This window comes from Natator depressus, chromosome 9 (genome assembly GCF_965152275.1).
Source record: "Natator depressus isolate rNatDep1 chromosome 9, rNatDep2.hap1, whole genome shotgun sequence".
Classification (NCBI taxonomy): Eukaryota; Metazoa; Chordata; order Testudines; family Cheloniidae; genus Natator; species Natator depressus.
The window spans coordinates 80,723,828-80,737,870 of NC_134242.1; the positions used below are offsets into that span (position 1 = coordinate 80,723,828).

The following is a 14,043-nucleotide window of genomic DNA, read 5'->3' on the forward strand; positions in this document are numbered from 1 at the left end:
ATTGGGCATTTGCTTGTGCTCTGTGCATCCCGGTTTTAAACATCCTGAATGATGGGGCTTTCCACCACATCCCCTGGGAAGCTGCATGCAGTACGTTTCCCCTGATATCCAGACTGCTGGTCAGTGCTAGTGTCCCAGGCCGTAACTCACCCCTCCGAATCGCAGCAAGCAGGTCGCTCCTGGCATCACTCATTGGTATCAGAGGGATCTGAGGTTTCCGAGGTTCAACCACCGCCGCCGGGGATGACGCCGAGTGAGCCGGCGAGGCAGCGACTGTTGGAGGACCAGGTGGAGGTGGGGGAGGTGCGACGGGGGGCCCCATGGGGCCAGTCTGAGGGGGGGAAGCAGAATATGGGCAGGGTGGAGCCGGAGGTGGGGAAGGTGCATATGACGAGTGAGCCACAGAGGCTGCAGCACTGGGCGCCAGGGCAGGAGGTGCTGAAATGGGGCTGTCGAAGGCAGTCTGAGCAGAAGGTATCACAGGGGGTGGGGGCGGAGGAGCAGGAGGCACAAAGTATTCTGCCAGGGGCATCTGCTGGGGACTGCAACAATTAAAGGACAGAAAGCAAATCAATGGCAATAGCAGAAATCATGCTTGCTAAAGAAATACCACACATGAACCATAATGTAAGGAGCCGCCACTCAGGGTCACCTAGTGGCAACCCAAACATCCCAGATAAATTCCAGCTTTGGGAAATGCACAAGCTCAATTCCCCTTGCAGTTTAAAGTGAGCATGGCATTTATCTCCAATGCCTGTCCTAAACTATTGTGCAACTCAGCTATGTGCTGGTAAACAGCTCCCATGTTGCACCCCAGCAGTGGCTGCATTTGAAATGATTCCTATATATTCAGAGAAACCCACTTTGGTAACAAAAGCAGACAGTTTTCTGAAGTGTCACCTGAAAAGACATAAACACCAAAAACGACAGGGAACTCAGTCCTTGTAAGCGGATATACCGGATCAACTCCAGGCCTGGTTCCAGCAGGTGTAACTGCCAAGGAAGTCTCTGGGCCATGGAAGTTGATTAAACAATGGGCATAAGCTGTAAAATACTGTATCTTGGACCAGTTTGCCATTCAGTGAGTATGTAAAAACACGTGGGATTTACATGCTGAGAGGCCGGGGCAGGACAGCAACTGAAGGAGGGTGTAAGGCAAAGTAGTGTGGGGAGGGAAGCTTGTAAATCTTGAGTGAGAGCTGAGATGCTGGTGAACGTGGCCTCAGATGGCCTGGAAGGTTATGTTCCCTCTGGTCAGGGGACACCTGTTCTCCGTATTTCTCCTTGAAAGGATATGCTGAAGTCCTACTGAGTGACTGATCATTTAAACGTACAAAAAGTAAGGGGAATACAGAGATCTGGCTGAATCCCCATCCTTAGGTCAGTACACTGTGCCTCTGAATGGGAACCGCTGTGACAGGGGTCCACAGCCTCTGATAGATCAGTGTTCCACCCAAAAGAAAAAATATTGTTAACTTATTGTTTGGGAAATGTCTTTGCCTTGCAGATGCCAAAGGAGCAGGTAACATAGTGGCAGTGAGGTGCTTCAGACTCATTCACAAAAGCCGGTTAAGTCCCTGCATCATACCAGGAACAGTATCCGCAATTACACCAGCTGAGACAAAGTTAAAGGGGCTACAAATTATTCTGTGTCAAGGCTGGTCTGACTGACTGCTGGGGTCAGGATGAAATCTCCCTCCCGTTGTACTGAATTGTGCATTTAGGTTCATTCCTGTGAGGGTCCAGGGGAGACTACACCTTCCTCTGAAGCCTCTGGCATCGGTCACTTTGGCTATTCAAAGTGATACTGAATTAGAAGGAGCAGTGTGACAATCTGTAGGATCCTGTTAGGCTCAGGATACATAATGATTTTTGAAGACTGAAATCCTTTTATTTGATGGTGAAGCTGACCAGACAGAGAGAGAGGATACATCTACACTGCAATAAAAAACCCTCAGCACCAAGTCTCAGAGCCTGGGTCAGCTGACTTGGGCTTGTGGGGCTTGGGCTATAGGGCTAAACATAGCAGTGCATCTGATGAAGTGGGTTCTAACCCACGAAAGCTTATGCCCAAATAAATTTGTTAGTCTCTAAGGTGCCACAAGGACACCTCATTATTATAGCAGTGTAGGACATTCAGGCTCGAGCTGGAGTCTCAAGGGGTCTCAGAGCCTGGGCTCCAGCCCAAACATCTACACTGCCATTTTATAGCCCCACAGCCCAAGCCCTGTGAGCCCAAGTCCACTGATGCAGGCCAGTGGTGCCCATGCCATGGGTCTTTTATTGCAGTGCAGACATACCCAGGAAGAGAATTGAGTTTAGAACCCAAATGGTCCCTTTAAAGGACCATCTCAAATGAATGGATTGAATTATTTTTTTAGTCTTTTGTTTTGCTTGTGACTCTGGAGTAAGAGCTCCCATGGGATTATGAACTTGGAGGGCACTGAAAAACAGAAAGAGAATGCTTGCAGAAAAGGAAAGGTCTCCCCAAACCAAGTACTCACTGGAAGCTGTCCAAGGTCCTGAACAAATTATTTCCCCTCCCCTGCCACCTTCTAATTGGCAGAAATCATCGCGGGCAAAATTCTGCCCTCAAATAGAACCATGTACAGGGTTCCACGGGATGACAGAGGGCAGAATCTGAGCTTGATTATGACTTTTTTGACAGCAGTTTATCTTTGGGTGACAGTAAAGGCTAGTAGCAAGGGGAAGGCTGGATGAGTCAGGGAGTTGGGACTAGGATAGGGATCTTTACATATCGAGGTTACTGGATTGAATTTGGACCAGTCTTGTACTGGTCTAGTCATCACTGTGGCATGATGTGAAAGGAGATGGTGTTTTCTGAGTGCAGTTCCTGATCAACAGGTGTTGCCCTCTCACAAAGCACCCTCACAGATGGCACCAACTGATGTTCTTGTTGGCAGGCTGATCACATGACTAAAGGACTGAATGGGCCATGGAGACTGAACTACCATCTCTCACCTCACGAATGGTAAGGGACACTGACAGAAGGACCATCTACAGGACAGCTGCTGCCTATCGCTTACTTGTTCTGTGGACAGAGGACCTCACTTTCTATGGCTGTCAACCGGGCACCTTTCCAAAGCACAAAACTCATTTAAAGGGAGAAACAGGTCACTGGATGAAGGAAAGCAGGTTGAAATCCATACCCATACTCCTTGACTATCTGAGGTCTTGGTCCATTCAGTATAGTCTCTGGATGCTGCGGCACATGGGGCTGCTGGACTCGGTTGAGACTGTTCTGACGGCTTCCTGCTGCTGAGGGCCTGTAGACATGTTCCTGGGCCTGGTTAGCAACCAGGATGATTTCTTTGTTGTCAGTTGAGAGGTGTGAGGCTGGAGCTAATTGCTGCACAGGGTGGTTAGGACTGGCCGGGTATGAGTGATCAGCTGCATCTGACGCATAAGATCTATTGCACACAAAAATACCAAAGGTTGTATTCCTGTATGGAGGGCCTGGAGGGAAGGCAAGGTGAGGACAGGTCAGGGAGGAGTATTATGGCACCTATTGACATTTGGGATCAAGGCATCAACACTAGGAGACATGATGTGTAGCCACCAAAATACAAACATGCAAGACGTATTGGGATGGTGCAAGCAGAGGGTAGGGAGGCGGCAATAGCCTTGCAGGCTAACGAATTAGCCTTTCAGCTCAGCTGGGTGGAAATCCTAGCTTAGGTCCCAAATTAAAATGTTCTGGTCTCATCTCAGCTCCACACAGAGATCGCAAAACCAATGCGGAATTAGACATGATTTGGCAGGTGCAGGACCAACCTAGCAGGGGTGTTGCACATCAGAACGCAGGTACATGTGCTAAGCAGCAGGCTGTGGGAGTAGTTTGCACAGTGCCTGCCTTCCCTGCACCTGCTTCCTAGCCAGCGCTAAGGGTCCTTCACTGCCATGAGGAACCAATTCACCCAGAAAATCGAACAGGAAAAAAGAAAGGTGAAGAAAAGCAAAGAAAAACAATAAGCGTGTAATACAGAAAACCTGCCTATTGTCTGGGGACAGTGATCCTTCCGATGAGGCCATGTGATATGGGGATGGTGAGAACCTGTTATCGGGCCGGAATTCTTTATCATATGCCATCATGTTCCACTCCAGGCGCCGGTTGCGGGCTTTTCTCACTTTCTTCACCTCCCGGGTGGAATCTTCCACTAACCGCTGCTCCTGGAAGCAGATAAGCACTGTCCGGTTAGCATGACGGCAGGATGGCTGCCTGCTGACTGTACACAGCACAATGTTTGTTTGAGCTTGACTTCAAGAAAGGATTTTAGGTTATGTATATAAGGGAAACAGGGATACCAAACAATACTGGAATTCTCAGGACATATTATTTTAGATCCTGAGTCCCAACCACTAGGACTCATTGTCAGCACTTCCCCTCCACACTCCCTTTCCCTCCTGTAATGATGAGTCCTGGTGCACCACCACCGCCTGTTTTTCATTCAACTACGTAATAAGGTTGTGCTGATCTAAACACCAATCGCAATCACAAGGCTGGTTCTGGAGCAGCCCCGAGCATGCACAATGGAACGGAAGGCTGTGAGCACCGGCAAGTTCAGCCAGTGTCTTCACCTTCTAAACTGGTACAGTTAGCTGTGAAAGCTGGGATGGAATCACTGGAGTCTGGAATACATTCCAGAGACTTTCCATATGATTTCCACGTAGATTTGGAAGCCTGAGCCAAACTACTGACAACCCAGAGAACAGTGAGGACATCAGTAACTCAGCCAGAGGTTAGGAGTGGGTGAAGTTCTGTGGCCTGCAATGTGCAGGAAGTCAGACTAGACGATCATGATGGTCCCTTCTGACCTTAATGTCTATGAGTCTATGAGAACATGGAAATTCAAGTCCGCAGTCACACTTGATGGAGGTAATAGCGTCAGGGTGAATCTCAAGCTCATGCCAATTGCCCTTTGTTGCATAGCCCATGTGAGCCTTTGGATTCCAGTGGGCCATTCCCACACCCATTGCTCTGACATCTTCCATCAGAATAGGCATTAGCCAAAGCAAACAGGACAAGACAAGGTCCAGCAGCACCCACTGGTGCTTATGGGATAAGCCTGTTTCTCTTCAACCCAGGCCTTAAACATGTTCTCTGACCACGTGTGGGGCTTGCTTCTATTTTAAGACCTGCTTTTCTGTCCCTGGGCTCTTTAAAAAGAAAAGCAATGGGGTATCCTTTACCTACCACTGAAACTCCAGATTTCCTTTATATTTCTGTTCTCAGGGGCCAATTCCTTGAATGCCTTATAGCTAAGGGGCACATAGGGGACTTCAATCAAGGTAGCATAATGTCAAAAATAGCCAAGAGGGATTTGTTTTCCAAAGGTTTCAGTGTCATATGACTCCCCAAACCAGAGCAAGCAACAAATCAGAAATTCATGGACACTAGACTGTCTTGTGATTCTTTTATTGCTGGTCTGGACATTAGGAGATCTGTATGTTTCCTGAATGTAAAAACCTCACAACTGGTGACTGGCACACATGAGGTAAGAATACCCAAGCTCCACCCAGGGCTCCTTCGGCAGTAGCCTGTTCAGATGATAGGGTGGGAACCTAGCAGGCCTCCTTCACAAGCGACTACCACCAGAGCAGCATTGACTGGACATGAGTTTGAGGATGATAGTACGGTGAAGGGCACCTTAGAAATGGCAGAAAGAGCAAGAGATACTGCTCCCATTTCAGAAGGACACTATAACCAGACCGTATCAGACTATCAAACTAAGTCCAGACCAGCCTCATCTTAGGCCCGATTCAGAGCTTTCTCTGATGCCTTTACCTTCTGCCGGCGTTTCTCCTTTCTCTTGTCCTCAGTCGCCTGCAGCATCTTCTCCTTCCACAAGTTGAAGAAATATGAAGGGTCGGTGTAGAATTTGAGGCCATCTTTCTTGTCATCCCTGAAATGATCACAGCAGAGTTGGGGAGGGGTAGAGGAAATTCTCAGCAACAGGATGAAATATTATTAATAACTTAATGGCTAAAAACAAGGCACGTTAATGAGCCCAGCACTTGGGAAACGAACCCCAACGAGCTCCGCTGGTTGGTGGCAAGACACCTCTTTGCTTCAGTCTACAGTTGCCTATTCTCTTCTCTCTAGCTGCCGCCTTCCATCCCCTCACTGTTCCATTCCCATCCCCTATCCCACTCTCCTCCCATTCCCCTCTCACCACAACATAGATCATTAAGGATTTGGCACAGAGGACACTCAAGTAATTGCTAAAAAATGGAAAATACTATTGGCTTCAAAGTCAGTGGTTTATTAAGGCCTGTTTGACATACAGGCTGATATAGAATTCCAGGAGACCCTCTAATTTTCCAAAGAAACTCCCATATGTTACAACTCCCTCCCACCCCCTAGAGATACATGAGGGTGGGGTTTGGGTTCCTGCCTTTTTAGATGATCCAGGCCATATTGAGCTTCAAACTGTTAGTGATCAGTGACGCTTTCTCACATCACATTTGTCATTGGAGGATCTGCACTGTGCAAGTACAGAGTATTCTTGGCTGTATTAAATAAATTCTGGGTGGTTTCAGTTGTCTTGTACGAGAGATGCGATCGTGGTAGCTGCAATGCCGAGACAGCTGAACAGCCGAGAAAAGAGCATCATTTACTGAACCATCACCAAACAGTGGACCAATATTCTCCTGTAACCACCCATAACACCACTCGAAACAACTGTGACTTCAGGCTGACTCCAGCGCAGCACTTGAGGACAAGGGCAACAATGGACTTCCAGAGGAAGCCCCATACAGCAGCACGAACAAAGTGTACAAGCAAAGAGATAAGGGGCCTTATTCTGAGCTAGCTAATGCTGATGTAAATCAGAAGTAACACCACCAAAGGCAATGGAGTTACATTCGAGTAAAACGGGTATAAGGCTGATCAGAAGTGGATCCTTCCAATCTGATAGGAAACAATCTCTTCCAGAGTAGGTTTGGCTCGGCTAGGGATTGTTTGGTCTATATTGAACCGTACACCGTGGTCGCAGAGTGGGCCTGAGGCATGTTGCTCAGGCCCAGTCCCCACACGCCCTACCTGTACGCCGTGAGGATGTTGAGCGGTGGCGGCTTGTCACACCGCTGGTACATCTCCATCACGGGGTTAGGGATGGAGTTCCGAGAGACCACCTGCTGGTTCTGCACCGTTGAGCTCTTGAATGCTTTCCGCATGTTGATGTCTTGAAGTGAAACTGTGACCACACAAGAAAGAAACCTTCATGTGCCAGGGAAAGGCTGGGGGCCTGCTCTTTGCATTCTCAACACAACTCCTGGGCCATGTGCCCGGCCTTTGCTCTCTGCACCCTGCACTAACAACGCACCCTCGCCATTCGCACTGTGTCCTTGCATTTGAGCACTCCAGCCCTAACACTCACATTGTGTGTTTGCCAGTCCCACCTGTGCCCAACATGTGCACTGCATCCAGCACTCACATGGCATGCCTGCTGTTTTCCCCTGTGCCCAACACTCATGCTGCATGCTTGCCGGCCTCACCCGATACCCAGCGTGTAAATGTACAGCTATTCAAAACATAAACCAGACTTTGATACTCTAGACTAAAAGGTTGGCTCGTGTTCAATTTGAGTTTATTTGTGCAGGCTAGAGACTCATCCCAGGTCACTTTGGATGCCAATGGTGCCTAGGCATTAATATTTCCACCTCTGTGTTATTTCACTGTTAAAAATCAAAGCCTCTCCGATGGCACCAAGCGGAATTTCTGGCATTTCCCCCACAATCAATGACAATCCATCCAGCCCTTTGGATCAGCGAGCATTTGCCCCGGCCTCTCCTGCATGTGGGCAAATGAGGCAGAGCTGTGTGTGGGGAGAGTGGGAGGCAGAAATCCAACCTCCGGCACAGCCACTTGAGCCATCCAAAGCTTTCCTGCTGACTGCCTGAGATGCCAACTCCACTACGAGTCGTGCTGCAGGAGCTCCCACCGGATGGAAAACAGCAATTTGCCAAAAAAAGGAACCACTCTGAGCTTGCACACAGGCATACGCTGTGACAGCTCTGCTGACAGGCCTCCCTCCTTTGATGGGAAGTGGGCACGTTTTCATCACTGAATTGAAAGAGACCTACATTGGGTGAAGTTTCACTCGTGGCAGGATTTGTGTCAGGCAAGCACAAGCAGAAGTTCCGCACATCAGTGTGAGCTGTATGAATGCATTGGATGTTACAGAGGCTAAATGTCCAAGGAAAGGCAAACGGTCTCTAATGGAGGGAGTGTGCCAGACTCTGTCAGATACACATGCAAATTTACTGGGGCAGATTCTTGACCCTGGTTAAGTCTCCTTTGCATGGAACAGCGGTACTTGGAAAATCCACCTTTTGATTGGTGAAAAAGAGAGCAATTTTGCTCCAAAAGTCACAAAACGAAGGGACGTGGCAGAGTGCAATGGGATTTTGTGCAGAGGAATTTTTCTAAGCTAAGCCCCATGATAAGTCCAATTTTAATTTTCTAACATCCTTTGCAGTCACTTGCAGCGTGACACTTTTACAAACAGTGGTGGTGCCTACTCTGCACTATATTCAACCAGGCTGTCTTGAATTCTTGGCCAATTCTTATTAGAGATGGGCCTGAACCAACCCCCCAGATCTCAACACCCAGAAACTTTGTGGAAGTTCTGATCCAGGCTAAACTTGAGGGCTTGTGGTTCATCTCTAACTCCTAATGCCTCATCAGAAAGATTGCACTGGCCCCCCTCTGCTATTTGCTGGGACTCTGGCTTTGTGGACCTGTTAGCGTTTGCCACTCTCCTTCTTCTCCCCAGTATTCAAAAGATATCAAGTTCCCACATCAAATAGCCCAACACAGCCATGGCTGTCTCCTAGCCTGTTCAGCGGGCTGGGAAGCAACTTACATCCATTGAATCCGCTCTCTAGCCAGGCTGTGTGTGTCTGCAATAGAGCTGGTCAGGAATTTTTCAATGAAGCTTTTTAACATCAGCAAATGCCGATACATCAAACCCAAACTTTTCGCAGGAAAGGGTTAGTTTCAACACTTCTTTTTGACTAAAAAAAATGTTTAGGAAAAAGGTTTAAAAGTTGTCAAAATGAAACAGTTTGATTAACTGGAGCCAAAACTTTTTTTTTCGGCTTTTCAGTCTGTAAAAAGATTTGAGAACGATTTCTCGCCCTGATTCGGGGTGGGGCATTTTTTCAGTATCTCAGAAATTTTCCTAGGATGGGAAAATCATTTCCCTCACAGCTCTCATCCGAAGACACACTGAGCGCTTGTTTAGCAGGAGAAAGGCTCCGTATGCGTTACGGCCTGCACTCCTGTACCTATGTGCCAGGGTCTGTTGCCTGTGCTCCAGTGCCTAGATCCCCATGTCTTTAGCCTCCATTGGGATGTTTGTAGTGCTTCCTCAGATGTCTGACTGTCCATCAGTCATATTGATTAATTAGGCAGGTTTCCTGCTTCCCCGCCATCCTCTGCTCCTCTCTCAGGCTAATCCCATGCAGTGAGCTGATCAAATAATTGCCTGTATTCTCTCTGCTCCCAAACAAGGTAACTGTTCATATGTTTGCCGGCGGTATTTTCTCTTAACACATTCTGCATGGAGGGCTGCCAAGGCAGCAGCTACGCCACACAAGGAGGGAGGTGTGGTCTGGAAGGGAGGAATCGCCGCCTTCTGTCTGCAGGGGTTAAGGAGTGGCAGTGACAGACTGCCCAATTCTCCTTGTCCAGATGGGTAGCCGCTGTGACCCCGGGTGACGGGCCATTCACGGCCGCATCAGCAGATACCTAAGGCTGCCCATGAGAAGCACTGAGACATGACTGATAAGTTACGTGCATTCCAGGGATTCAATGAAGAAATAACCATAGCAACTGTGGCATTACACGGGGCTACCTCTGAGACAGCGCAGGGAAGATCTTCTTAAAGAAACACGCGGCGACATTTCCAAGGGGACGTGTGTTGCAACGGGCACAGCCCCCAGAATGACTTCCAGCCAGCTGGAGCCAGTATTCAACGCCGGAGGCCAAATCCTGTTGCCACTTACACCCCGGTAACTTGAACGGGCCAGAGAATACACCATGGTCCTGATCATATTGGTAATCTTTCCTTAACCCGCCGGGCTGCTCTAACTTACACTCAGCTGCCATAGCCCCCAGGGGCTGCTCCGGCAGCTGAGAACAGCTAACGTGCTGTGAGTTATGTTATCCGGGGTTAGAAGAGCAAGGGATTAAAACAAAGGAGTTCTGGAAAGGATACAAACCCTCCTGCTTTCCGGCATTAGCTGGCCTCCAGCTAAGGGGGTTAGGAAGACATGTTCCCTAGGAGCACTTTAGTGCGTAGCTGACTTCGGCAGGGTTCCTTGCACCTTCCTCTGAAGAATCTGGCAGTGGGTCGTGACAGGATACTGGCCTAGACGGTGCACTGGCACGGTATGGCAATTGCTACTTTCCTCCATTTCCATGTTTCTAAACCTCCCAGCGTTTTTTGGGAACTTCCTCACTCAAAACTGCCTCTAAATTTGGCTGTTCGTGGGCATTCACTATCTCAGCGGAAATAAGAATTAGGGTTTTTTTAAATGACTTCCAGGCTAGCAGGCTAATACTGCCCCCTGCTCCTTTGGAATGATTCTCCATGGCAGAGAGAGAGAAAGGATCAGGCCAAATATTAGTAAAATCTTAGTAGAGCAAAGTTACCACTGAAATTCCTTCCAGCTGCAACTTCCACATTCTATAACCAACACAACAGAGATGAACAAAGACAACTCCTGCCGGCCAGCCCCATCTTACCTTCCTCCACAGTTGAGTCCAGCTGAGTGACCTTGATCACCAGAAGATCTACCCTCTCCTGCAGGGAGTTCATCCGCATATAGAAACTGTTGGCTTCATTGAACAGTTCTCCAAATATGTCTTCAGCATGTCTGCCTTAAAGAACAAAAGGCAAAGGGGGGTGACCATGGCAGCTCAACTGAGAGATGGATGATTTAGTTATAGAGAGAGGCAAATGTAAGGATTGTCCCATGGGGACTCCGCTACAAAGGACAGGCATAGCCAGTACAAGTCTGGCCTTCCCAATTGTTTTCCATGACTTTAGTCTGCATTCCCAGCCATTATTTCTGCAGATCTGTGGAGCCTTCAGTTTGCACAAACTAGCCACAAGCATGTGCAGTGCATTCCTCCTGGGGGCCTGGGAGACATGTAAAAGATGGGAACACAAGTCTCCAGCCCTCATGCTCAGCTATTACAGGTCTGCTTGTTTGCAAGAATCTTTCCATATTTTGTGTGTGCAGTAAAAGGTTTTGGTGGGCAAAGCAAGTGATAATGAAAGACAGGAATACGCCTGATGGAACGGATTTCCTTTTAACTGTCATCTTCATGTCTAAATTGTATAACTGGCCAAGTGTATTAAGTGTGTATATTGTAATGAGCCAATGTGTTTGTGCACAGCACTGCCTTCGGCTGCACAGAATCAGAACTGCTCTGAGGTCTGCCATCCGCAGCATACTGCTGTCTGCTAAGGAGATATTCTCCTTGAGCTCAAAGGAGAATTCTGCTTTTGAACCAGCAGGAGCTTGTTTCTACCACCTGCTATTGCCATGAAGGTCTCAATAGCCATGGTGAGCACCAGAGACAACGGTGAAATCTTGGGTGGCCATGGATTTGTTACACTATATAACCAAGAAAAAGGAACAGGAGGACTTGTGGCACCTTAGAGACTAACAAATTTATTAGAGCATAAGCTTTCGTGGGCTACAGCTCACTTCATCGGATGCATAGAATGGAACATATAGTAAGATATATATATACATACAGATAAGTTGGACATTACCATACAAACTGTGAGAGGCTAATTAGTTAAGATTAACTAATCATCATAACTAATTAGCCTCTCACAGTTTGTATGGTAACTTCCAACTTATCTGTATGTATATATATATCTTACGATATGTTCCATTCTATGCATCCGATGAAGTGTAGCCCACGAAAGCTTATGCGCTAATAAATGTGTTAATCTCTAAGGTGCCACAAGTCCTCCTGTTCTTTTTGCGGATACAGACTAACACGGCTGCTTCTCTGAAACCTGTCATTATATAACCAAGAGCACAGGTTCTCTGCAGCACCCTTATTCTAAGTGGCTTTAACATCAATATTTGTGCATGTTTCTGAATGCAGAAAATGGCCATTTTGTCACTGACAGCGAGTGCTTGGCCCCTTCAAATGCAACAGGTTCCACACCCCTGTCCCAGAACAGGTGCTCCCAGTTTAGCTATTTAAAAGGATGGGGCAGCACCTGGGGCTATAAAGAGCCAGGCTGCCAGTAAGGAATGGGGTGCGGCTGTGACTGCCACAGTCGCTGGGAGGAGAGGCAGTGGGAACCTGCTGGGGGGAAAAGGGTTCATGGCAGAAAGCCCTGGGAGACAGTGCTCTGTGAAAAGGGCCAGGAAGAATCCTGCAGGAGGCACTGAGAGGCAAAGGGGAAAACCCTCTGGCAGCTGCAGTCCATGGTGGGCTGAGAGGCACTGCTTTTGTGTTTTGACTATGTTTAGAAAATAAAACTGTGCCTGGAAAGTGTCTCTGGGCATGGGCAGTGAGCCCTTCATGGGCTGGGGACAAGCCAGCGCCTTGCAGTCGCATTGGAACAGAGCCATAGGGGGAGCAGGAAATCTAGAGACCCTAAACATGATCAGGGTTCTGTTGCACCAGGCACTGTACACACACATACCAACGAGACAGCCCCTCCCACAGAGAGCTTACAATCGAAACAGACACCACAAAGGTGGGAGAGGGGAAACTGGAACAAGAAGCAGCTTCGCAGGGTTCCACAGCAGGTCAGTGGGGAGGACTATGAATCAAAGCTAGGTCTCCTCAGTCCCCATCCAGTGCTCTAGCCTTTGGACCAGACTGACTCCTATTAGAGAGCATACAGACTGAAATGGTATAGCCAAATCCAGGGATTAACGTGTGTGTGTGTTCACTATAACTGCCCTGTTAGTGACCTCTCAGACTATTGAGATCAGTCTTGTTCCCAGTCCATATGGAGTTTAATAACATCTATTCAAATTAAACTGTCCTGAAAGAATTCAATCTTGAATGAGCAAAAACTGTACTAGGGCTGACTCAACTGCTTAGAAGAAAAAAATCCACTATTCATTTTGATGCAGCTGAAAGACTCTGAATTACGGCTGCTTATATTATTTCACAGTTCATCACATTTCCATGTTAGTCTTTTAACGTGGGAAAGGTCTAACCATCACAATGTTTATCAAAGCTCTACTGACACCTGCAGGTGAGAATCATATTAATTCAACCCTGGTACATGACTTAATTGGACTGATCTCTCCCTCTCTCTCCTTTTGAGAAATAATATAGTTCTAAATGTGGTGCCTTTAGGATGACAGTTCTGAGCTGATTTTTTTTCCAGCTACCTCTAGCAAGTGATCCCCACAGATTCAGGATCAAGGAGCTTTTCATGCAGATAGACACTCTTCAATAACAGGGAAATCTGTGCTTTGTAGCTTTCTGATTTGATCCAGTTGCAGAGCAACTCAGCCAGTCTTGGTTTAATTTATTTCCATTCTTTGTGATGAGTAGACCACGGGGATTGTCGTGTGTGTGTGTGTTGTCCCTGCATGTGGCCCACTATTATCAACTGTTGTGCTCTAAGAAGCTCAGAAAACATGTGGGATTTTTAAAAAATAAAAGTGAATTTAATGCAGATGGAAGATACCAGAGTGACAGCGTGGAGAGAGAGCAGGTCACTGTTTATCCACTACATAAGCACAGCACAGATAGAGCAGGGCAGGTTTTCCCATACCACCCTCACCACTGCCCCAAAGGAAGTTCATCTGTAGGCAAGAGGCAGGTTCATCCTCCACACCCCTTTCTCTCCTCAGCCTCTCTGCTGAAACTGCCTCTGGGGAAGGTGCGGGGGGAAGGGAGAGAATTAGAGCCTTTTACAAGCTGGATACATATTAACAACTGCAAAGATATCCCCTAACTAATCTAGCAGAGACTTGTGATTACCCATTAACAGCATGAGTGCCAATCTGGGTCAAATT

At 47.6% G+C, this 14,043-nt stretch overlaps 1 protein-coding gene across 2 annotated transcripts in view; it reads right to left on the reverse strand.

Moving 5' to 3' along the window:
- The window catches only part of LOC141993118 (actin-binding protein WASF3-like), an 80,598-nt gene that overhangs the window by 35,580 nt on the left and 30,975 nt on the right, over positions 1-14,043 (reverse strand). For both annotated transcript variants that reach the window (XM_074962434.1, XM_074962433.1), the window contains exons 3-8: positions 10,775-10,909; positions 7,064-7,217; positions 5,807-5,924; positions 4,016-4,191; positions 3,171-3,431; positions 151-542 (exon numbers count right to left, since the gene is read on the reverse strand). In XM_074962434.1, coding sequence (XP_074818535.1) covers positions 151-542; positions 3,171-3,431; positions 4,016-4,191; positions 5,807-5,924; positions 7,064-7,217; positions 10,775-10,909 — 1,236 coding nt within the window. The remainder of the gene's footprint in view (positions 1-150; positions 543-3,170; positions 3,432-4,015; positions 4,192-5,806; positions 5,925-7,063; positions 7,218-10,774; positions 10,910-14,043) is intronic.